Here is a 26,002-nt window from a genome sequence, read left to right as displayed (position 1 = left end):
CGCAATCAGTAGCGGTTAATAGGATGTCACGCAAGTCTGATCATGCTGTGAAAACAAAATTTATCGATACAGATAGGCAAAACAGTAGCTCTCAATATTAACGTGTTACGTGTAATGTTTTTTAGCGTATTTGAAGAAAATGCAGAAAATGTAATATGTCTATTAAGTGTAAACTATTATATCATTTGGTTAAAATATACTTGCTAAAATATACCAAGAGCGCTAGAGCGCTGTCGTGACAAAAAGAAACATAGAACAGGCCACTTACTTGAACTGTGCTAGAATGTGACAGACAAAAGCTTCAGCGTTAGATTTGCCCTTCTCTTCTCTGACTTGCTCAGAAAAATGCTGCGTGGGTGCTTATTTGAAACAGGCATTAGTCATCACACAAACTCAGCCACAGACAGGGTGTCTGATGAACTGTGGATTTTTAATGGTCACTTGGTCAAGTGGCTGCTGCTCAAAGACAGTCATGCAAAAATTATGAAAAGCATTTTTCTTCCTGCGGAACATCTTTGTCAGTCGAGCGTGCCAACACAGGCTAAGTGTGAGGCCATCCATTTTTGATGATTTCGAGTAGAATATTTGGACTACAACTAAGATGGCCTCTCACTGGCAGGCTTGCGGCACAGTTTGGCCCATTTGTAGTTCTGTACCATCTCTCCCCTCTGCCATTCTCAGCCTCCACACCCTCTGAGGACCTGGGCTCTGCAGACCCTCTAGGCCTCACCAAGCTCACCGGCCCAGTGGACAAGGACCGCCGCAGCAAGAAGAAGTGAGACTGCACCACACTGCCTGTCTCCTTTTAAACCTTCACATCTGTATCAGAAGGTTTGAAAGGTTCATCTCATTTCCAGTGATCTGTCAAGGAGGGAATCGTGGTCATCTATAGACAGTGAATGCCCTACCCTCCCCCTCACACCCCCTTCTTTCTCTTCCATTCTCTCTCTCACAAACAAGTTTTAATTTTCAATTTGCTGCGTTGGCATGTCAAACATGCTTTTGTGTTGCCAAAGCATGTGCACGCCAAACATATAACAAAACAATTTTAAAAATCACAGTTAACTACAACTAATCTCATAAACTAAAATATCATCAAATATCAAGTTGATCTCTTTCTCCCTCTAAACCAGTTTAAGTCAAATCTAAGAATATCTTTATTTGTACTGCAGTTTCCACAAGTACCATATTGCCAAGGCATTTAGTAAAGAACGCACAAAATTAAAACCAAACTTTGCTAAATAGAACATGATTTGCCCACCACAGATGTAATTACACCCGTTCACTTTCAGGCACGAACTGCTGGAGGAGGCATGTCGCCAGGGTCTCCCCTTTGCATCGTGGGATGGACCCACTGTTGTTTCCTGGCTCGAGGTATAAAATCTGGCTCCCCGCGTCTGTTTATGTTTCACAGTCACAAGAGTTCTGCACATAATGACAACCATCATAATTTGATTTCTGTGTGAGTCATGAAATTTTCTCTCTCTCTCTGTCTCCCTTACTTCTCTCCTCCTTCTCCCTCTCTCTCTCTTTCTCTGTGTCTCCCTTCCTTTATCCCTCTGTCCATTACCCTCTCTCCCGCCCCCCCCAGCTGTGGGTGGGCATGCCGGCGTGGTACGTGGCGGCGTGCCGGGCGAACGTGAAGAGCGGCGCCATCATGGCCAACCTGTCGGACACGGAGATCCAGCGGGAGATCGGCATCAGCAACCCGCTGCACCGCCTCAAGCTGCGCCTCGCCATCCAGGAGATGGTGTCCCTGACCAGCCCCTCCGCCCCCGCCAGCACACGCTCCGTCAGTACACATACACTGTGCAGTACCAATCCTTCAGCATGCTGATAGATCTAATGTCAGTGTCTTTGGACGCATATAGGTTCCTGTTACTCTGCTTCTGTGTGTTAGAGATCACATGGTTATGATTACTTGTCAATGTACGTGCCAGGTCATTCTTAAAGGACACCTGATAGTTATCTGCTCTTCTGTACCTTTTTAAAATTCAAATACTCTCTACATTGTCATATAATGATTATGTGTCTCTCTCTGTGTCTCTCTCCCTCTCTCACTGTCTGTCTCTCTCTGTCTTTCTCTCTTTGTCTCTCTCTGTCTCTCGCTCTCTCCCTCTCTCTGTCTCTCTCTCTCTCTCTCTCTCTCTCTCTCTCTCTGTCTCTCTCTCTCTCTCTCTTTCTCTTAATCCTCTCTGTTTCGGAATAACGTGTGACTGCAGTCGACCAGTAACGTGTGGATGACACACGCGGAGATGGAGTCCTTGGCAGCAGCCACCAAACCTGTGAGTGTGTCTGTCACCCTCTTCACGCATTTTGCGCAGAATGTTGGACTGACTGGGTTGTGATGCCTGTTGCCTGCCTTTCAGAGGTACCAGCAGCACTATATGCACTTTATACCTCTCCAAGGCTCAGCAAACAGTCTGTGCTAGAAAGACTGACACTCAAGGTGTCCACAGTCTTCATGTAAAATGTTCTGGTATTCTCTGTAGTCTCTCCTTGCTCTGATCACTATCTAAGTTGTTAAGGAGATGAGAAGAATGGTAATGAAACATCTGAACCTCAAAGGCAGGGACAGAATTTCAGCCTGTGTGGAGTGGTATGTCTTGTTACTACTATTAGAGAGTCAACAGTGCTGATGGAAATGATGGTTAAATTACAATACTGGTTCAGTAAAATACACGGCAAAAAATACTACAGTGCCATATACTGTTTTGGCTGAAAAACAGCATGGGCATATAGGAGAAGTCTGTATGCATGAAGGTACATTAATATATGTCTCTTTTCTCTCTCTGTGTTTGTCTGCCTAGGCCTTACTGTTCAGCTTCCTTTTTCTCTCCCTCAGTTTCTGTTTAAATGTACTTTTTCCGACTAATTATCCGTTTACTAACAAACTGTTCCTCCCTTTGTCTTCCACTTTCTATTCCTCCTCTTCACCCCCTCCTCTTTTCCTTAAACGATGTCTTCCCCTCCACCCAATGTTCCTCCCTCCATCTCTTTCCTTCTTCCTCCCCCCATCTCTCTCCTCCCCCTTCTACCTTTTTTCATTCTTTCCTCTGCCCACAAGGAGCTGAAAGAGATTAGCTGGGATCAGGTACGTAATATTTTGATTCCAAATATGAAACGGAGAGACAGATTATTAATAACCAAACACACATAAATATGAATGTACTGAACATAAATTTAACTGGACACTTCCATTCTGCTTGTATATTCCTAACTTTCCAAAACTTACCTCTCTCCTTTTTTCTTCTTCCTCCCTCCCCCCTCCACTCTGGTTCTCATTCTTGTCGTTCTTTGCTGCCCACCCTCTCCCCTACACCCATCTCACCCACCCCCCCCCCACCCCCATTCAAACACTGCTTTCCCTTAACCTCACAATTCTCAACACACCTGCGGCTCTCCCTCACTGCTACCTTACCTACTCCATTTCCCTTGCCTCTTTCCTTCTCTCCATTCTTCCCTCTGTCCCCTCCCCCGGCCCCTCCCCCTCTAGATCCTGGCCTATGGGGACATGAACCATGAGTGGGTGGGTAACGAGTGGCTGCCCAGCCTGGGCCTGCCCCAGTACCGCAGCTACTTCATGGAGTCCCTGGTGGACGCCCGCATGCTGGACCACCTGACCAAGAAAGAGCTGCGGGGGCAGCTGAAGATGGTGGACAGCTTCCACAGGTGACTGCTCAGTCTTTCTCTGCTCCTCTCTACCTCGGTGCTGTTTGGCCGTGGTGGTGTCCACTGCAAGAGCTCACCTGGACAGGTGGTTTCACAAATGTTCAAGGCTCATCATGCAGCCAGTTCATTGTGCTGTCATCTCTTTCATGTGCCGATGCTCTGAGGAGTCTGATAACGAGACACCTGTAGGTCTGCTTGGTTTCTGCGAGGTTGGGGTGTATTATTGTCTGGGTTGTATGGGTCAGGGTGTGTGATGCTTTCTTGCGAACTCCCTCAGGGTCAGTCTGCATTACGGCATCATGTGTCTGAAGCGCTTAAACTACGACAGAAAAGAGCTGGAGAGGAGGAGAGATGAGAGTCAGCACCAGAACAAAGGTGAGTCTGCCCTCTTCCCCACACTCTTTCTCTCCATGCACTGTGAGTAACCCCTAGAGAAGAAGAAGTTTAAAGACGATGCATGTCTTTATTTAATTTGTTTTTCCCATTTAGAGTAACTGAACACCACTGTGGTATAAGAGATCAAAACTGCTGCCTTGCCTATCTGTGATAAAGCAGACAGACATAATAAAGCGTTGGAGTGAATAGTCCAAGTAATCACAGTCCCACAACATTACAGCACTCACCTATTTGCATGACATAATGGTACGGTCCACAAACACCTCACGCTAATGCTTATCTAACCGCTCCTCTCGATCTCGCCCCCCCCCCACCCTCCAGATGTAATGGTGTGGTCCAACGAGCGCGTGATGTGCTGGGTGCAGTCGGTGGGCCTGAAGGAGTACGCCGACAACCTGACGGAGAGCGGGGTCCACGGGGCCCTCCTGGCGCTGGACGACACCTTCGACTACACCGACCTGGCGCTGCTACTGCAGATCCCCAACCAGAACACACAGGTGCCCCGACGTCACGCCACCTGATACTGCAGAGCACTGCAAAGCGCATCGATCCCCCCTGCCCCCCCACCCCCCGGCAGAGAGATTGCCTCTCACATTACCGCTGATGGCCATTTTAAAAATAATGTTTTTGTTTTCCTCTCTCCACTCTGCGCTCTCAGGCCAGGCAGCTCCTGGAGAAAGAGTACAATGCTCTCATCGCCATGGGAACAGAGAGAAGGCCAGATGAGGTAAAGGCAGATAATAATAATAACTCCATTATTGCAGTAAATATAGACAGGTGGAACAGGGGAGACATTTTGTATGTCATTTTTAAATAGATTGAGAATCATGACCTTCACACATCTCCATGTACCATTATGTACTGAGTGTAAAAAAGTTGTCACTCTTTTCACACGTGTATTTCTGGAAAAGTGAAGTCTGCAGGTCATGTTTTGATGTCAGTTTCGTTAATTGATCATTCGTGATCAACCACGATTCACTGGAATTACTTCCTTTTGTATAAGCACATTACCTCATCAGTCAGAGAGGTTATTAAACAGGATAAAAGTCCGTTGATGCCAAAAAATATGAGCAATGCTTCCTCACACTTTACACAAATGAAACAGGTGTAATGACAATGAGTCTGACTTTCAGGCATTTACTTAGGAGTGCATGTTCTATATGAAAGGGGTATGAATTCACATCGGCCACATCAGATCAGTAGGAATAATATTGGAGTGGACCTGTTTGGATGGAACCCAGTAGCCTTCTGGTTTCATCTTCAGGTGCTATGTTTTCAGCCTATACTGAATTACAGCCCAGCATTTGGAATGGGGAGCAGTCAGCTGATTACAGTTTTTATTGATTAATGCTCTGCTATTACCTAATTTATCATAAGCTTAATTGCTCCAGTTTTCCATTGTACATGCAACTTGTTTCAATAAGTCTGTCATTTACTTACTGTATCGTTAACAGCAGACTGTTATCCACATTAAAATGCGTTATTATTACATTTGATACATACCAGGCTTGTCCCTGGTGCAGTTTTGAGAACCTTGCATCCTCCATAAAAACATGATTAGTTATTTTCACACATCAGTGCAGTTTTTTTTTCCAGCAACAAGAATTAGAATTTGAGCTTGGCCAATGTTAAGGAATAGCTATTTTTTTTGAGAGTATGTGTTTGAAATCAGACGGTAAATATTCTAACATCACCTCTCCTCCCAGGACGGCACAAAGACCTTCACTCGATCACCGTCATGGAGGAAGATGTTCAGAGAGAAAGACCTGAGGGGTGTCACCTCTGACTCGTCCGAAACTCTACCCGCCAATTTCCGTGCCTCGGCCATCTCCACACCCTCGGTGACACTGAGGAAGGTCCAGAGCGAGGGTAAGCCATCCTAACTAACCCCCTCCCCTCCCCAAACACACACAGTTCATTTCGGTTACAGTATATTCCCTTTACGTCCACTGGCGTCTTTCTCTATCTCTCAGTGCTGTGGTTTTCAGAACAATCAACGTGCTGTTGCATCTCAGGGTCTAACACCCAACATGTAGTTTCACTCTGAGCCACTAGGGGGATGTAAAGTGATATAACAATGCAGTGGTGCTGGTAGAACAGCAGTGCTCAACATCATCTGTTAGCGTTTAATTCTGTTGTCAGCCTGTTTCCTGCATAGTTTATGTGAATGTAATTCAGCACCTTCAGTGCTATGTCCAGTTCCAATGCAATGAACAATCCAGTCCAGTGCTATGAACCTCTCTCTCTCTCTCTCTCTCTCTCTCTCTCTCTCTCTCTCTCTCTCTCTCTCTCTCTCTCTCTTTCTCTCTCTCTCAGTGAACTCTGGATCCAGAGGAGAGTCGGGGTCAGTGAGGACATATTCCTGCTGAGAGACGCACTGGGGTAAGGAGATTCTATTACTCTCAGGTTACTCTCAGCAACTTCTGTTACTCTGCAACATACTCATTACTTTTGCAGGTAGAAGTAATGTCATAGCAGAAATATAGTTCTACAATGTGTTGTTAATCGTATGATGTAGAAACAAAAGTCTTGCTATTATTTGTGTTATAACTTTTGGTAGCATTGTTGTTACTATGATTTAACATATTTTTATAATGTTCTGAATAAAGAAAGCATTGTATGAATGCCATGTCCAGTATAATTAGGACAATTTTATTAGTTACTGGTAATTGGTCATTATGAGTGAAGTGTCATAGCTGGAGTTATGTTTGATTTAAAACAAGATGCAGACTGCAGCACAATAAGATGTTTTTCCTTCTCGCCCTAAAAGAAAGAAGTAACATATTTTTGTGTATTCTACAGGAGCCACTTCGTGTCATGTCTGGATTTTGGTTTCATTCATTTGGAAATAAAATGGAGAAACACTGACAAAAAAAAATGATAATATAGATATATTTGACAATTCTGCAATAAAAGAGGGAGGGTGAGGTCAACTGATGGGAATGGAGGGAAGAATACAGGATATGGGGGAGGCGAAGAATGTATGGAATTCTGTCGAGGGGGAAGAGAAGGGGCGGAATGTAGAGGAGGCAGAGGAGCGTCCCTTTATCTGTCCCTCTTTCTCTCTGTCTTGAGCTGCGACTGTTTCATAAAGCCACATGCTGCTCGGAAAAAAAACCCCTCTGTGGCTTCATCTGTGCGGAGCGGTCTCTGGTGCTGCCATGAGTTTGCCCGGTTCTTCATTCAGCAGCATGGGAATGTAGAAGGGAGGGGAGAGCAGCGACACAGTGCGCGTGCATGCCAGCACACTGTGCCAGCTCACTATGGCTCGGTCTCAGGCAATAGCTTGACAGTGAGTAAGAGCCGAAACCCTCTATGAATGCTGCATTGGCAGATTCAAAAGATACCCCCCCGGAATCAAAAGAGGAAAGATAAATAGACAGTGTGACAGGGAAAGAATGATGGTGCACTGATAAAGAGATTGACTTCATGCACGCAAGCCATAATAGGAACAAAGACAGAGAGAGAGAGACAGGAGAGAGAGAAAGGGAGACGTGTAAAAAAGAGAGCAAGGGGACACAGGAGCAAGAGAGGAGAGTGGAAAGGTCTGACTTCTGTGTTACTGCATGACAAACAACAAAGACGACAGTCAAGTAATTATTACAGAGAGAAGTTAACATGAAATCAGATAATAAAAAATATATTCAATGAGGATGAGAGCTTGGGGGAAACTTTTGTAAAATGTGTGTACTTTCATTTTTATTTTTTTGATTTTTATGATAACTGATTATTTTCTTTCTGTATGTATTGAATAACTGTATGTACATGTTCATTTATTACTTCATTCTGACTGACTGTAATTTAATTTATCTAGTTAAAAAAGTAAATATGATACATTTTAAAAATGGACATTAAAAATATGCTACTTGTATGTGTACATTTTGAGAACAAATTGTGTTATGATTCAGAGAAAATCTTATTAATGACGGCGATAAAAGTAATAAAAATGACATCTACAAGAAAATAAATAAGGATGATATTAATGATTATGAGCATAAAAACAAAAATAAAGTGGTATGATGCTACTGTAAAGTATCCTTGAGTCCAGGTTTTTGTTGTAAACAGGAACAGAGGCAGAGAAATCAGAACACATCTGTTGTGGCTTGTGTAAGAGAGGACTGACATCAATCATCATGTTTTGTGTGCATGTAAATGTTACCAAGTGTAAACTACATGACGTCATCTTTGTGCCAATGAGTCAAGTCTCAGTGAGTTACCATAAACAAAAATAACAAAATGTATTGCACACAGTGATATGTTTTACAGATATACCAAAGAGCCTGAATAGTTAAATCATGTGCTTAAAATTCATGACAGGGTACCTGGAGTGATCACACTCTGCATAGCTTCTAGAAGTGCACCTTGTCATTTTGTCCCTTCTCTTATATAAATATATTCTTAGATATCTGCATCTGCAGTACACATATGTATACTATGAGTATACATGTTCATTTATACAGTACACACTGTATGAACATAAATATACATATGAACAAATGTGCTGAATACTCCCAGCTGATATAGTGAATTGTGTAGTACAATGAAACTGGGTATGTGTAGATATCTATATTCTACTCTATTCTATACTATTCATTTATAACTATCTACCCAAATATAGCTCTCTGTAAATATACTTACATACATACATACATAAATATATGTATACAGTACACGTATAATACATACAAAGAAATATATTAATATCAAACAAGTACTCATGCTTACACGTAGTCTAAATAATATTAAGAATAACTGAAACATTATTGGAACAACAAACATTTTTTAAATCACATTCTCAATAAATTGATATAAAATATTTACAACAATATATTTCCTTAAGTCCTTAAAATGAGGTTTCTTCTGTTATATTGTGAAACGTGCTTGGCAGTGAGAGTTATGTGTGAGGAAAGAGGATGGCGGGATGAACTAGGAAAGAGGAAATGGTTTATGCTAATGCCATGGGCGGAGGTAGGAATGGAAGCAGATGAGAGAGCGGGGAAGGAGGGTGGAAGAGAAATGCTATCACTGGCACTCTGGCAGTTTTGCTCCAGGTGCCAGCCGGCTCGTAAACAACCCCAGTCAAAACATTTTCTGTGCTAAAGGGCTAAAGTGTTGAGACAGTGGTTCACCAAATGCTGTCACTGGCAAACAGCGCCTTCTCCTGGGAAACAGCACGGAGGAAGCGACTGGGAATCAGTAGGGCTTTGGTGAAGGAAGGCAGCGGTTTGCAACAGAAAGGGTGGGATATGGTATACATTCTTTCTGATCACAGACTGAATACTTTTCAGGCGGACAGTTTTTGATATGACCCCAAGCAGGCACAGTGCCTGAACCTGAGTGGCCTGAGCGGATCCAAGCAAAGAGAGGTACAGTAGTACACCAGTAGCTTTCAGTGTGAATCCCCCTGCTGCAGTCCACTCTGTACCACTCCCCCCCCCCCTCTCTAATTGCGGGGGACCCTGGAGAGCAGCACACACACGCAGGACGAGTCGATCCTGATCCACCTCCAGCCCACCCTCTTGTTGGCGTCGGAGGTCAGGGCCCTGACGTAGGACTGCTTGGCCTTGCACTCGCTGAGCCACTGCCGCTTGTCCACGCCGAGGCAGCCGGCCCCGGAGACCCCCGCCGCCCCCGCCGACCGGGGCTCGGGCTTCCTGCAGCGCGTCTCGTAGAAGTACTGCTTCAGCCGGCCCGTCAGGGTCTGGATCTCCGGCAGCACCGTCACGGTCCTCCCGTGCGAGTCGATGGCGGTCTTTTTGTCCGTCACCCACTCGCTGGCCGCCTCACACACCGACCTCTCCCCTCGCCTGTCGTGGGGCTCAGCGGAGCGCCTGGGCCTTGCTCTGGCATGCGAGGACCCCTCCGTGTCAGTCTGTCCGTCTGCTTCGTCTCCTCCCTCCTCCTCCTCTCTGCCTCCCTCTCCCTCTGCCAGCAGCCCAGCTTCCAGCATCAGCAAAAGTGGGGGATGACTTGGAGGTGAGGAAGAGGGGGTGAACAGCACCCTTGGGTGCGTGTCAAAAAACAAAAAGTCCGCCTCTTCCAGCAACTTTCCTCCTTCCATCTCCACCCCTGGCCCTCCCTCTCCCTGGCTTTGTCTAGCCCCCCTTTTCCCAGCACGCTGCACATCCGGCTGCCTCTCAGGGTAATTATAGTGTTCCACTTGAGTGGCAGTATCAAGGGATATTTCTTTTTTTACTCTGTCACCATTGCTGGGATCGTAATTCTGCACAACAGAAATGTCTGCCATTTTGTAGTTTCTTTCACTTCTCACGCTCAAGGGATAATGGTTTACCATCTCAGTGGCATCTGCCAAGTTGTAGTTCTCAGCAGATACGCCTGCCTGAGATTTATAGTCCTCTTGTATGTGGTTATTCAGAGAAATGTGGTTCTCCTGGCTTTTGTCATCCTGTGATTTGTAATCCTCAAGGGTAGTTGTTGCCAAGTGGCCTGCTGCGCCATTGGTATTTTCAGTTGAGGTATGCTTCACATCAAAAACAGAGGGTGAATTGTAGTCCATTTGGTTGTGGTTAGCCCTCAAAGTGAAATCCTTTAATGTGTTGTTTTGAAGTGTGTCATTATTAATACCAGGCACATTGTAGTCCTCTTGAGAAGAATCATAGGGATTATTACTGTAGTCAGCAGCAGCCTTATCTGGCACCACACTGTCAGCTTTTGAACTGTTACGTGTATGCAACTGGCTATATGAGTTGCTGTTGCTACTGTTGTGGTGGTTGCTGCTGTTGCTGTTTCTGTGGTTATCAAGGTTTCTGCTGATGGGCTCTGTCGTCGCGGTTACAAGCCTGGGGACTGGGCTGTGAGGGAAGGGGAGGGCCGAGGCAATCACCATGGCAACCAGGGGAAGCCAGTGCATCACTCCCAAGACGTATCAACTGAGAGAGAAAGAGAGTTCATGTGAGAGATTTGAGCAGGTTGACAAAGAAGAGCAAGTATCACTTCAATTACTTACTCACAGATGACTAACATAACATAACAGTGACAAATACCAACATCATCACCAGACCACCATGTACACACATGTACTCAATCCTCTGATTCAGAGGTTTCTCATGCCACCAGATGTAGTTTACGCAAGGACAGCTCAATAAAACAAAATGTGTAACTTTCACATTCTGGTGAGGACAGAAAGTCAGAAATATGATCTAGCATAATTTCAGTGTACTGCCTTTCGGCTCTGTTCTTTAGCATTTGAAAATCTAAGGCACACTATTGCTTGAGCTTTACATTTCTGCCAGCAGAGGGAGAATGAGACCATCACATTCAAAATCCAAGCCTTTCAAGTCACTGACATACAGTACGTCAACCGTAAGATCAAGTCTGGAATCCATAATCCTTCGCGATGCTGGTGGTTTAACTAAATGATGAAGCGAACTCTTGAATTCCTGCCTGGTCATTGAAAAAGGAATGTTCTCTGTCATTCAATTCTTTCTGCATCCAAATTATTCCAATTCTGAGTTTTTTTACTTGTACAAATTATCTTTTCTTTCCATAATGCACAAGGGGAACATCTGCCCTGAAGTTTGGTTGGCCAAACAGTCTGACACATATAACTGTGACACTGAAGTTCACACAGTGGGGGGTTTCCATGTCAAACATCCCAGAAAAACCACTGCCTCAAGGTAGTGCCAGACGTCAATCTTGTTTTTGTTCTTTGGTGACAGAAAAGAGGGAGGTAAAAAAATCTTGAGAAGGAATAAAAAAAGGAGGAATGCACAGAATGTTAATGATGTGGGTTAAGGCAGGAGATTCCCCCCCCGGATATCCCCACCTTTTTCACCAGCACAGGAGGAGGGGGTGCAAGTCAAGGGAACATTGACCAACTTCAGCGGTCAGCAGTCTGACCCTCAATCACCTCCAGGCAAACAAAGCCGGGGAAAGACTTACTAATATCAAAGTGGCTAGTGAACTAAAGAGATGACTGGCTAAGTGTTCAAGCGTGCAAAGTATCTGCAAAATAACCAGTCATACACATGTGTTAATTACGGATGCATACCTAAGAAGAATGTACGGGTGTTCCTGGCACTGAACAATATGCAAATACGGGGACACTGTATGCAGACGAATCAGTTACAAGATGACACTTGGCGGTTTACACCAGTAAATCTTTCAACTTTTGTTTGACAGGGTGGTAGCGATTCTTTGATGAAATCAGACGCTACTATAGAACAGAGATGCAAGATGAGCAAGCCATAAGAGGAATGCGGAATATGACGTATTGGTAAGTTTTCTGTAATGATTAAGAAGAGAACACAGGAGCAGTTACCTATTGAACAATCACCTTACAGTGTTAATATAGATTAAATGCATACCGCTTATCTACCTCTCTCTCAACTACTTCTAAATAGCTACTTTACTAACACCAGCAACCTTATATCTACCCATCTATCACTCCATTTTTCCCTGCTTATAGCCATGTGTTCAACTTACTCTTTGAATCCATCTGAATTGCAATTTCATGGCCACATGCCCTCTGTTTTATTAGTATGTCCTCTGCTGTCTCTTCCTATGTGAGTGATCTGAATGGTGCTATTACCTTACAGGAGTAGACATCTTTGCAAGGAGAGAGATATTTGTGCTGCAGTCAAAGGGATGTTGATCGATTGACGCTGTTCCACGGAGGCAAGGAGAAAAATGCAGTTACACTGCATTAAAATACTCTATCAAAATAATGCAGTACACTATTACAATTCCTTTCAGGAGTTCACCAACAGTGTCCAGGGGCAGACTGAGGTTGTCTGGGAGATCCAGAAGAAATGACCATGCGAGGAAGCAGCACAGATGTGTTTTATGAGCGGAACTCTGTTTTACAGGAAAAAGAACAGTGAGGTGTTTGGGGGGGGGGAGTGACAGTGTTCGTGTGTCTTACAAAGTGCTCCTGAGGAGAGAGAAGGCTGGGTTTCGGCGAGCACACTCACGGGCAGGCCACCACATGCACGGGTGACTGTACTGGCGGTCTGTGTCACAAACCGAGGTACTTAATCATGCTTCCTTTGACACCACGATATGCTTCACTTCCATCGCCAGGGCGGCTGGGTTGGGCTCAGACACTCGGAGTTTACTGGATCGTGTTGTCGAGCAAATAAACGGGATATAATTTGGCGACAGATTGCATGCATCTGAGTTTTTCTCAGACCACATGGGTCATAACACTGAAATGAAGTAGCGTCAAAGCTGTGAAGAGCTTCTGAACGTTGTTTTAAACATGAGCCCAATGAATAAGTATCTCCTTAAGAAAACAATATTGTTTACATTGTATAACCACTTTGGTAAATAGTTCAAATGGAATAATCACATTTTCCTCACATAAAGCATAAAGAGAGAGGCTTATACATAGATCTTGGGCTGTCTAAAATCCCACCACTTCAGTGTGGGGAATTTCTAGAAATAAAGAATAATGCAATATAATGTAAATCTTCAGCCAAATGTAAAACCTAGACAAAGTAATAGGTAATAAATGACCCCTTTTAGATTTGTTAATAAAATGGCGCAAAGTTTTGCAAATTACTGGCAATTTGAAAGGGCAGAAGTAAGCCAACTGCACATAAAGTTCAACTGCTATCGATTCACAATCTGGTGTATCTAAGAAATCAGTCGACTGGTTTCATTTCAATCCATGAAAATTCAATTGAATGTCAGTTCATTTACAGATAATTGAAGTTGGCTTTATCCACACGCTGCTACAGGCATGCTATAATGCCACTGGCTTGTCATAGGGACATTTCACCTGTGCTCAGTTTGCTAGCTGATTAACTGCAGTGTATGTTCTCTAGAGAATCTGTCGGTAGAACGGACATCATACACAAGCTCTGCTAATGCTTTTCCTTCGTGCTATCTGTTGCTGTCAGCCGCCAACTACGGCAGATATGGAACATACTAAAGGAGCTGCATCTATTTGTTACAGGTATTGACCTTTGCAGAAACAATCATTTTGGACTATATTGTACGGTAAAAATGATCAGAGATAAAAACAGATCTTAAAAGATCTGCCTATAAAATGACAATCAGAATCAGAATACTGATGAGGACTCCAAACAGATTCAGAGCTTAAAGACTTTAAAGAGAATTTCTCCTGGAAGTCATGGGCAACTGCAACAGGCTCAAAATTTTCAACCAAGACACAATGTCTTCAATGCCTTCAATGGCAATGGACTTGTACGAAGACAATGATTCTGTTTCCGACAGACATAATGAGAATCAGTCATATCACATCACACTGCAATACTGGGCACACATGTAACTAAATTGTAATGTGGGTTATGCTCTCTATAGCAAAGTGTGTTATGCTACTGTAAAACATTTGTTTTTAACAGAGACAGTGAATATATGAAATTTTTTATATTTAAATCTCCTATGCATCAACATTCACTCATTAACACATCATCAACACAGTCACTCATTACAGGTTTTCTAGCAATAAGTAAGGCACAATTTGCATGTCATCTGCGAATTTGTTCTGGTTTTTTCACTGAAAGTACTCAAAGTACCTTTACAAATACACTACTAAGTCTATGGTCAATTTAAAGGCTTAGGCCCATTTTCAACAGTTGCACTAACAACTAGTATGAACATGGTCCCTGGTTTACAACCACTGGACTTTATATTAAATAACTATACTACTGCAAAAAATGTGCAATTTTTAGTTTTCAAGTCAGAATGAATCCTTTACCTTGGTTCTATTTCAATTTTTTCCTGTGCTTCACTCTTGAAAACACTGGTATATTTGTATTTGTATAGTTTTTTCACACTATGTAATTTTCATTTTCATTTTGCTCACCCTGTGTCACAAGCCACATCCATTAGGACAACCAAATGCATTTCTTCCACTCACGTCAATTACTTCCGACAGCATTCCCTGGTTTATGACAGATTTGGGCACATTTATCAGGTGTGGGCCCCACACACTTGTTTTCATAGTTTCAAGATTTCTGCATAACTTTTCACAACACCACCTGATTTGATACAAGTTTGACACATTTATTTTGATTAGCACCTAGATGTGTGTGAAATTATTTTTATCACCCTAGGTTATAAGCAACCCTCATTACAGCCGCCAAACACTTTTTTTTCCACATTTGAGTGATAACTCACATTGTTATGTGTACAAATTGCTTGCAGTGGCTCTACCTCCCTGTCCGTACCCAGCCATACCCAGTTGTCAAATTATACTGGAAAATTCCACAACTGTCCCTAGATATGCATAATTTAACGTTCTAAACAAGATTAAACTGCTTAAATTGTATTAGCATTTACTCATTGAATCAATATCTGCCACGTTTTTCAAACATCCAGGTGGATTCAACAGAAACTCATCAAGACTGATCACTCTAGAAACATGCAATAGGCATTCTAGAAGCAAACAATAACTAGAAACAGCTAGCTGAGATCAATCTACTTGTGTGTATTTTACAAAGTGCTCCAGAGGAGAAGATAAGGCTGGGATTTTGTGAAAACACGGGCAGGCCACCACACGCATAAGTGACTGTACTGGCGGTCTGTGTCACAAACTCAGCCAGTTCATAGGATTTCCTTTAATACAATTATATGCCTAATTGAAATGCTGGGATGGGCTGACACACATTGAGCTCATCTGAGGATTTCATCACACATCAACACACTTACACAGTTCACATGAACCCAACTATTCTGTTTAGTTCAAACATAAGCCTAATAAATTGATATGGATCATCAGAGAATATATTAATTCACTGGTAAATTTTGCATTGTATTTGATTTTGGTTGACCACGAAAAAGGGAACAGTCACACTTTCAGACAAGTGTCATCAAAAGGTTACAGCAAAAATAAAGAAACAACACAATGGCATGTAAAGACATTCTCCCCATTATTCACGTAAACTTGCCCTTTTTATCCCTTTTTCACTTTTGTAATTCCACATGATCAATTATTCAAGAACTACAGCTCAAATCGTGATATGTGAAAAATTACCTTGTCAGTATCACAGTGTTTCACCTTCTACCAATCACTAAAAGCTTGTGATACCATGTGCATGTAGACTGCCAAACAAAATATCAAGCAAACCCCCCGAACTTCTGATACTGTTGACTTTACCACTCTCATGCTTCTTTTGTTTAACAGGGAGGAGATGTGGGCTGAAACCTGCGCACATGCACAAATCCAAGCGCTCCTTTTCAGAGCAGCGAGGTCCATTGTCAAGGTACACAGTGACACATTCCTGAGGAATTACACAGCATCCCACAAGCAATTTCAACTTACTCGCTAATGTCTGCTCTGCTTTACTGCACCTGCCTGTTTTACATTCGGCCTTTCACATTACGTGAAATTTCCCCTCCCTCCCATTATGTAGAGAGCAGTTGGACCTCCACCTCCGACCCCCAGAGCATGTAGCTCCAGTTCACGAGAATGTTAACAGCCCATAACAGCACATCACCAGTGCGGAAGCGCTTTAACAGCTGGTGAGGTCGTGGGCCTGTGACGTAGGCCCCATCATGCCTTCAGCTACACAGAGCCAGATTGCTCTCCACCAGACCACCAAGGCAGGTGTCCAGGCTGGACCAAGGCGGTTCGCACCTAGTTTTAAGAGGTACTGCTAACCAACTTGTAGCTGCAAGCTGGTTCAAGCTGGAGCAGATTAGTTTTTTGTCAGTCAGTGCATGCACCTATGAACAACTGATACTTTCTGGTGTGCTGACACTACATACTGTACATTACAGAGGTGGAAAACATGCATCTGCACACCTGGCATTGAGCAAGATGCAATTAGACCGCCTTGTTGACAACTAACTGAAATCCCTTTCAATATGACCATCAGCACCATGAAGTCTATTCAGCGTGACAAAATATGCCACTGTAAAGCCAGAAGTATGAATTTTGAAGTTGATGTTAAGAATAGGCCGCACGTCATGGATATTTTAGGTTATGTAATGTTTTATATTTCAGCATATGGTTACACAATTTCATTCACAGGCTCTGCTAAACAAAAAAAAAAAATTCACGCTGGTGAACTATGATTACATGTATGACCTCTAGGGCTTTAAACAGCTTTCTTGTAACCCGACGCGTGACCAGGCTAGAGCGGAAACAGATTGTGAGTTAATCTTCTCCGCTCTGGGAGAGAGAATGACAGTTTTACAGACTCATTTATAAGGTGTATTTATTCCATTTCGCTTCCTGCATGTGTGTTTCTTCACATGGCTGAGCTTAAAGGTCATCTGTGCAAACAGTCCATTAGTCCTGACTGTCTGGTCAGTCACTTTACTCCCCACCTCCCCTCGCTCTCGCTCCCCTTGTGATCTCACTTACAACAATTTTCCCTTTCACTGATTATGCTGACAGAAGTGTTTGCATAAAGCCCGCATGCATTTTGCCACAGGGTGAACTGACAGTTTCGTCTGTCAACAAATGTTCCTTATAACCTGCTAAATGAGTGCAAAAACAGCCTCCATTTAAACTTTAAGTGACTGTAAATACTTTATACAGTATATCATCCCTTCACAGTGAATCTCCAGCACAACTAAGTGAATGCGAGAACTCAGAGTGCATGATGATCAGAATGACAATAAATAAAATTTCATTTCAAAAATTCATTTGCAAGCTAAATATTTCTTAACTTGTGAGACACCCTTAATCTCACAGAAACAGGGTATTTCACAAAGGTACTGATCACATTTCTGATCACCAATTTAAATACCCAAGTTAAATTTTCATTTCCCAAGGACATCTTAAAGCACACAAGAGTGCTTTAAACAAATTTTTGTCATTAAATGGTATAGACAGGCAGACAGATAGATGGATAGACAGATAAGAATAGAGCAGTCCAAATCTCTTCTTAGATCATCATCAAGTTGTTTCACATGGTTGCGCCCACCTACACGTCTACCACACACGGTAGTCTAATATTCTGTCAACGTGTGTGTTCTAAACACTACTTGGTGTTGGCATCACGGTTGGGCTATTTCAGGCATAAAAACGGACTAATCTTCGTAATAACATTACCTTGTATCTTCACTTTTCACATCCAGTAACATGGATGATATTAAGAATCGTGAAAGTATCAGCCTCAATGCAAACAAAAAGTTACAAAGTAACCTGTTACCTAGTAACTAACGTTTCAACATTAATTATGGTTCGGATACTAGCAAATAGTAGCCTACCAACATAGTTTCAACAAATAAAATTCAATAACTAAAGAAATATGCACGGTCTTACCGTTTAGGTGAGGTTCGGACAGGTCGTCCTTTCAACAGACACCGCATTGATTCCACGGCCAGAGAAGCTCTCGGAGAATCAGCAATACCAATATAATATAGGCTTAATTTTTTTCATGTAATAATCCCCTACGAACCTTCAGCGTCACAGCAACACACCGAAATCAGTGTGTATGTCCTACTCTCACCCGTCTCACCCCGAACACAGCACAAAAACTATTTAAAGATTTAAACAGCAGCACAGTAGCAGGGCAGACATCAAAGAAACTAAATGACGTAAAGACAACTTTATCCTTCCCAAAAACGAGATGCGCGGAGAATTCATTACATACTTCTCAAACTTTGTCAGGTAGTCCAACCTTATATCGCAATTGTAAAGAGACACGCAACCTAATCAGCTAATTAGTTTTCTAAAATAAGCGAAGTGTACATATCCGTGAAGTGATGCTTCTATTTATAAAAGTCAAATAAAACAACGTTTTAAAAGCTTCTCACACACTTCCACAGCTGCGCCAGGAGCTTTACTGTCGAGACGAGCAGGGGAAGGACCGAACGGAACGAAAGGGGAGGTTTTCTACAGAGGGAATCGGATAGAGGGTTTGAACAGAGGAAAAACAGACAGGGCGAGGGACACTTGTAATGAGTAAGAGGATATCGACCGCTCTCTTCATGTTTAAGCCAAAAGGAGGAAACTTTTACTTGGGATGTAATGTAAGCTAAAGAAAAAGGTAACATGGGCAAGAAGAGTTTGGAAGTTCTTACTGTAAATTGTGTAATAGTTGTAAATTGTTTTTAGAGGAGGTACTGTATATTTCAAAGATATTACTATGACTTAATAGCGCATCACGCTATTACGTCAAATTCTGTCAGATCTCGAGAATTAAATAAGAGGAATAGCCCCTCCTCGTGTAGATACGCGAGAAGACTTAGTTTTCCTTAGAGTGAAGCTAAAAGAAAGAGGTGAGTAAAGGGGAGAGAAAATGTGTTTTGGAGTAAGACGAGTTGTTAGTGTTAAGTATTTTGTCATAACAGTATAATGATATGAGGATGCAGCCTGTACAAAACTGCGGAGGCAGCACGCTGCAGTTCAGAGGCCACGTTTGTCCGATCAGCTGGTCCAGCTTCAAAGGTCTTACTGAAAAGGAAGGCATACACTAGGAGTCGGACAGAAGAAGGGGGACACTCCACTCTCCCTCGTTTCTTTGCCTTTACCAATCTCTTCTTTTACAATTCACCAAAACATTTCCACGTCAAAGCTTGAAAAGATGAAAGGGTAAAGGAAAGAAAGGAGACAAAAGAAGGAAATATTCAGTTACAGCACTATCCATTAAAGAGCCATTGAGAACATAGCAGAAAGAGGGAAAAGAGAGCTTAATCCGCACAACAGAGTGCACACACTGGATACAGAAGAGTGACAGGACTAATATGCTATACACGCTCAATGACCAAACACCACAATGTGCTAACCCTGGCAAAAACTCAAACTCTGAAAAGGAAGGAAACATACTGACCGAGCTGAATGCACACGCGTATGTTGCACAGATCGTACTAAAATTAGAAACAGAAATGTTATTACCATATCCTTTCCCCTCTTCTTTCCATTCAGAGTTTTCCTCACACCCTCTCTTTCTTCAGCGTTTAGTGTCAGTCACAAGTTTTTTTTGTTTTTTTTTGCCCTAGCTCCATTCTCTTTCTCTCTTTGTCTGAACTTGTTCTATACATACTTAGATATTTCACCCTAAAGGCATATGAGGGTGAGAAAGAAAGGAGCTAGCCGTGTATTGATAGTGAGAGGGTCAAACAAAGACACAGAGGGGAAAGGAACACAAATACCAAGTAAAGAATCTTTTCACATATACAGGTTCTGAGCCGTGTCCGTTGTGGTATGAGCACTTTTTCAAAACACCCATTCACAATGACGAAAAAGCTCTTATCAGAGCTGTTTCTGAACCTGCCTTTCTCGTTTGTTTGAAAAAGCCAATGCAGATTCACACAATATGCTTGAAACACACTCTACTTAACTGCACCCTCACAGAGTGAATCCAGACATTAGTACACAATAGGAGTATGCAATGCCCTAAATAATAATAAAACGGTGTATGTATCTATGACCACAGTCAGATTTAAAAGTCAAAATATTCAGTATAATGCAACTATTCTGTACTGACCTGATGATCAGCTGCTTTATTTCCAATTGAATTGTTGCAATGTCCCTGCAATGCGGTCCCCCATCTTCTGTCAGTGAGGGCACGGGAAGAGAGAAGTGTTAGCACAGAGTGAAAAGCAGGACAATCCAGTCCCCCCCCCCCCCCTTTTTTTTTTTTTTTGCTTATTCTGGACCCCCCTTCCCCCTCTCATTCCCTCTCACTCTCAGGGTTGACAACCTGGCATGTTTGGTGCACATGAACGTCATGTCAAAATAAACTATAGTAATCCTTTTCTCTTAATGTCATCAGACCAGAATGCTGCCATCAGCATTGTCATTGTTCAGAGTAACATGGCTGTCAATGAGTTCAACTGTTACTTTCTCTGAGTCAACAATATCATAAGTTGTTGAGTTTAGCTTCCCTGGGGCATTGTCAACACAGTATTAACTGATCTCTCTCACATTTTCTCTTGATTTCTTTCATTTTTTGTCTCTCTGCTTCATGTGTATCAATCCCTCTCTTACATGTACATTGTGTATCATTTTCTTTCCCTGTCTTTTGTTGATTGCTGCTTCCCTATTTACTGTTAACCTTCAGCACCTCCTCCAAGTGCAGAAAAACTTCCAGACAGTCTGCATGTTAACTCGTTTCATTATGCAAGCTGTGTGTTAAAGGTGCCAACCTCGTAATTTTTCCTCCTCCTCCACCTGTTTCAGGTAATGTGACATGCTGGTTTGTCCATATACTCAACCCTCCATGCAGTCTGTGTGCAGTGCCTGACTGAGGGTAAGATTAACCCCCTTTCAGTTTTCTGAATCTTAGCACCCCCCAATCCCCTCCACCCTCCTCCCCACCTGGTCCCTTACAAACGGTCTGGGGATTGCATGTGTTTCCAATTTCAGCTGTAATGGTCTGCTCAGCACGCCCTGGCGTAATTTGCGGAGGTCCCCAGAATGTATCGGAGTGACTGGTGACAGTGACAAAGAGAAAGGGAAAGGAAGGAGGTGGAAGAGGTGGGAAAGAAAGCAAAGACATCAAGGAAAGATCGCCACACTGTATGTGTGTGTGTTTGGGGGGTGGGTTTCTGATCATTTCTGATGAGTTTAGGATTATGTCTGTTCGGATATTTCTTTGAAACTTTCCATGTTTCCGTGTTTCCGTGTATGGATTATTCTGTTACAAAAGCTGGACCCCCAAGGAGTTATTTTACTAAGCTATTTGAGCTTGAAATTGATTTACACAGTAAAACAGAGGTCAAAGAGGGCAAGGGACAGGCTCCAACATAAGACAGATGTCTATACAGTTTGTGTAATGTGGAATGTTCACCTTTGCAAAGGGTTGGGGAGGGGGGAGGTTGCTGAGGGAGGGGTTAGTTTGATTTCTGGAATGTCTTAATTATGCGAACAGAGGGTATGCTTCGGTTTAATCCTTAATGAGAAACAGATCTGAATGGGAGAGAAAGTGAGGGGGAGATCTGCACAGAATTACAGTGGCTATGAGACTATGCCGCACCCAACTCTCTGATGTTCACGCTCCCCCCCCCCCACCTCCCTGCTCTTGGTGGTTGGTCGGTCTGACAGAAAGGTAATATTGTCTAGTAGTATCCCCCTGATATGTTCTATTTTCCCAGCTTCCCTGCTATCTTTCTGTTCCCCTCTCTCTCTCTCTCTCTCTCTCTGTTTCAAGGGGAATGTGACACATTATAAACTTTACTCACACCACAATACTATGTAGGATCTAATTTCAAAGACGGTGACTGTGTAAAGACTGTTTGAACCATTCTGGCAATTAACAGGAGATAGACTTACACTGCATGCACACCACAAAGGGGATGTGGTCCAGTTTTTCAATCGTCTGTCCGGTGTTGAAAAGGAGACATATTTCCTCACCCTGCTTCATCCTATCATCTCTTGGGAGAAGACGAGTTGGAGGAGAGGGTTACGCACACACACACGTTTTCACTGACTCATAAACACTTTAAACGTGGGTAGAAATGGGATTTTTTCATATTTCTGGGCTGAATAATGTTTAGCTTTTCTTACAACTTATGTTGCGGCTATTATTGTTAATATAATAGCAACAGATGGAGACTGGTTCACTGAGCTACTGACTAACGGATGATACCTCGGCTGGCTGATACATCAACTGTCAAACTGAGGTTGAATTGCAAATTGGACATTTGTCTTGAATAGACCCTTATCGCCATCCAGTGGGAAGGGGTGGTACTACACACCGAAGCATAGATTGGAGGACTTGGCTGGTTCAGTGCATGGAGCAAAATCACAAGGGTGATGGGCACAGCCACCGAATCCATCCATCAAGGAGAGAGCAGACCACCCAGAGTGGGCTTCACGTATGAAAAGGAGGGTCTAATACTGTGGTTAGAACAGCACTTTGAACAAATATATGATTTAGTGGTCAGGAACCTGGACTTTTAACCAGAAGGTTGCAGGATTGAATCTCAATGGGTATTTGCTTGAGCAAGGAGCTTAATCTAAATTGGTCCAGCAAATATCTGGCTGTATACATGGATAGCGTGTAAAGAAAAGAAACCGAGAGGAGGACTGAACTAAGCTAGTGACCTAAGCTACATAAATCATCCTGGATTACACCGCATCTGCTAAACAAGTAAGTAATATAACGTAAACAGCTGAAAAGCAGTAGTGGAATATTGATTAGTGCAGAACTTGATAGCCTGTGATTGAACCCTGTAGAAGGGAGAAACATGCTCGACACCAATTAGTTCTGTCAAGTTCAAGCACAGCAATACAGAGTGCATCCAAATATCATACTTTGTAAGAAATCATCAGTGAATTAGGAAAAGGATCAGCAGAGTTCTCCAGAGATGTGACTTTTTATTTGATAGATGAAGAGAACTGAGAAAACATCAGAATCACATCTCTGCTACTACCTGACTCCTAGTTTGTCAAATTACATGATACAACTAGTATTGCATTAGATTAAGTACAAACAAGAGGGTATTGTATTGTTTTCTGCATTGGTTTTTAGAGCCACATCACATCACTATACATATCAGGTCAAATATCAATGATTAGCATGATATTTTACCCAAGGATTTATCAGGATTTTGAATCGCTACCAGACAAAATGACTGCCTCACTAATGTTCACTAATATTCTGAATTATTACAGAATTAAAATGCCACTCCAGCACTGGGCATATTTCCAGCTGGATGTTTGGCATATGTCTGGAACAGTGGACTGCGGCTGGCCATAGTAGGATTTGTTAATGAATATTAATGCAGAGATATGCAAAGGCTGGCTTCCTCTCCTGAACAGCGGCCTGTCTCATTCTTGGGGCTCTATACCATATACCATATGTGACTGCTATCATTGCATTGGGTGAGAGATAGAGAGAGAGAGAGAGAGATAGAGAGAGAGAGAGAGAGAGAGAGAGAGAGAGAGAGAGAGAGAGAGATGAGAACGCACAAGGGAGAGAGAGCAGGAGGGAGCGAGCGAGCGAGTGAGGGAGGCTCAGAGAATCAAGCTGTTTTTATTAATCTGCGAATTTTCTCAGATGACGCAAGGGCTCTGACTTTACCTCCCCTCTGTCTCTCTCTCCATCTCCTTCTCTCCTCATTGTTTTCCTCCTCATGCCTCACTCTGGTTGGATGGGAGACAGCGGCAAACAACAGGTAAGACAAAATGCGGGCTGTAGTGGGATGCCACGGTGTGCAAATGTCAGCTCACGTCTGAGTCTTTGCATTTATCCCATCTTACCTCATTTTTGAAGTTTCTTGATCTTCTTGCATACTTTAGATTTAGCATTGGCTAAAGTTAATCTGTATATGTCTATGGTTCCATTGTCATGTGGATGTTAGTGAACTTTTTTGTATGTCTATGCATTCCTGCTTTGCATTTGTGTTTTTATTCTGTTTATAATTTCTATGGTTTTGCACATGTGCTACTTTATGCATAATCTCATTTTATACATACCATTCTCAGAGCATTCTTGCAGTGTTACAGTATTGTAACAGTACTATGAGACTATTATAACAGCAGAACCAAAAATCATCTGGTTAAAAAGGTGCTGTTGCTGTGCATCTCTGTTAAGCACTCATTATTAACTGTAGAATATGCAGGACACCATAAATATGCAGGGGGGGGGGGGGGGGGGGGGGGGGGGGGGCAGGAATTGTTTCAAGTGTAAGACCTGCAGAGATGTATCTGTGGAGGCACAGCATAAGAAAAGTGAAAACCTATGAAGTTGTTACTGCGAGTAAAATCCAGATGAAAAATGAATGACGAGCAGTGTGACGGTGAAAAACCACATGGTGGGGAATTCCTAAAGTGGAGGCAGATGGAGGGAGAGAAACTGCGGACCCAGCCAAGAAAGTAGAAGGAAATAAGCAAGGTACGGAGTGGTAGAGAAAGGGAGAGAAAGGGGTAGGGGAATATATAAATAGCAGAGCATTAGGAGGGTGAAGAGAGCAGATGTGGTAGACAGTCTGTGCTTAAAGAGTTCAAACAACAGATTAATACACTCAGATTATAGTCAGAGAGGGGAGGGGGTGAGCGAGGGCGTGCACACACACACACACACACACACACACACACACACACACGCTGCGCCCAGACAGGCATTGCATCAAGAGAACAAGGTGATAAAATAAATACTGGATACTATTGAGAGATTACGCTAGCTAGCTGGGCATATTATAGCATTGAAACTTTAGAGAGGGTTAATGTCATACAAAGACACCGACTGATGCTTGGGCACTGTGGTGCATTAGTGCTGATTAGAGCTGACCCCAAGAGAGAGGGTTAATACAGAATAGGCACACCGACTTGATCCCGTACTGTTCTTCCAAGTCACTGATTGAGGATCAATTTTATATTTGCCTTATCGATGTCAGATCACTATGCTCTAAGTGGCAATGTCCAACACATGCGTGTAATCTGTGTTGACCTTTACCCCAAAGTGCAATGTCATAGTACTGTCCAGTCTGTGTGGGTCTGTAATAACTTGCATCCTTGCATCCACCCTCTCTCTCCGTGAGGGAGGGAGATATGGGATTATATCTCTATCCCTTTGCAAAGCTCACACCAAACAATCAACCATAGGCATTAATCCTGCCACACACATACAATTACACACACACACACACACACATCACAGTCACGTGCAGTAGCATTACAAACATACACACCATGCTCACAAAGCCACTCACACAAACCCACACTCACAGAGAAACACAAGCACAGGTAACATCAATTTAAAGTATGTTTGTAGCATCACAGTTTGACAGAGATAGCAAAAAGGAGAGGAGCCAAAGAGACTGATGCATAGTTTTAAAGCAGTCTGTTCTTAAAACTCACTGTTAAAAAACTTGACTTAAAAACTCACTAAACACTTTTGTCAAAACAGGGAGTTAATACACGCTTTCACCACAGTGCATGAAAAGGTGATATAGAGTAAGTTGTCATGGATAGACCACTGAGATGGAAATAGCGATTACAGTCATTTATCATTTATTAATTGTATTTATGTTAACATCAAAAGCTGACATACTTACTAATTTAACGCATGTCCATGCACAGAAAATTACACACACAAACACACAC

General features: G+C 42.8%; 2 protein-coding genes across 2 annotated transcripts in view; one reads left to right on the top strand and one right to left on the bottom strand.

The window, feature by feature from the left end:
- ppfia3 (PTPRF interacting protein alpha 3) overlaps positions 1-8,017 on the top strand; it is a 31,549-nt gene extending 23,532 nt beyond the window's left edge. The window contains exons 21-32 of the mRNA XM_036552469.1: positions 682-775; positions 1,293-1,374; positions 1,592-1,792; positions 2,223-2,285; positions 3,068-3,094; positions 3,497-3,672; positions 3,950-4,047; positions 4,390-4,565; positions 4,727-4,795; positions 5,775-5,937; positions 6,385-6,450; positions 6,871-8,017. Of these exons, the coding sequence (XP_036408362.1) occupies positions 682-775; positions 1,293-1,374; positions 1,592-1,792; positions 2,223-2,285; positions 3,068-3,094; positions 3,497-3,672; positions 3,950-4,047; positions 4,390-4,565; positions 4,727-4,795; positions 5,775-5,937; positions 6,385-6,437 (1,202 nt within the window). The 3' untranslated portion in view covers positions 6,438-6,450; positions 6,871-8,017. The remainder of the gene's footprint in view (positions 1-681; positions 776-1,292; positions 1,375-1,591; positions 1,793-2,222; positions 2,286-3,067; positions 3,095-3,496; positions 3,673-3,949; positions 4,048-4,389; positions 4,566-4,726; positions 4,796-5,774; positions 5,938-6,384; positions 6,451-6,870) is intronic.
- A 1,494-nt stretch (positions 8,018-9,511) lies between these two features.
- Positions 9,512-19,918, bottom strand: LOC118794608. Its single transcript, XM_036552864.1, has 2 exons — positions 19,847-19,918; positions 9,512-10,958 (listed from the first exon to the last, which is right to left on the bottom strand). The coding sequence occupies exon 2, from the start codon at positions 10,937-10,939 to the stop codon at positions 9,512-9,514; it is 1,428 nt and encodes a 475-aa protein (XP_036408757.1). The 5' UTR covers positions 10,940-10,958; positions 19,847-19,918.
- Positions 19,919-26,002: the final 6,084 nt, after the last annotated feature.

The sequence above is a fragment of the Megalops cyprinoides genome, chromosome 19 (genome assembly GCF_013368585.1).
Source record: "Megalops cyprinoides isolate fMegCyp1 chromosome 19, fMegCyp1.pri, whole genome shotgun sequence".
Lineage (NCBI taxonomy): Eukaryota > Metazoa > Chordata > Actinopteri > Elopiformes > Megalopidae > Megalops > Megalops cyprinoides.
Note: the sequence above shows the minus strand (reverse complement) of the source record. Positions and strands in the feature narration are given on the sequence as shown.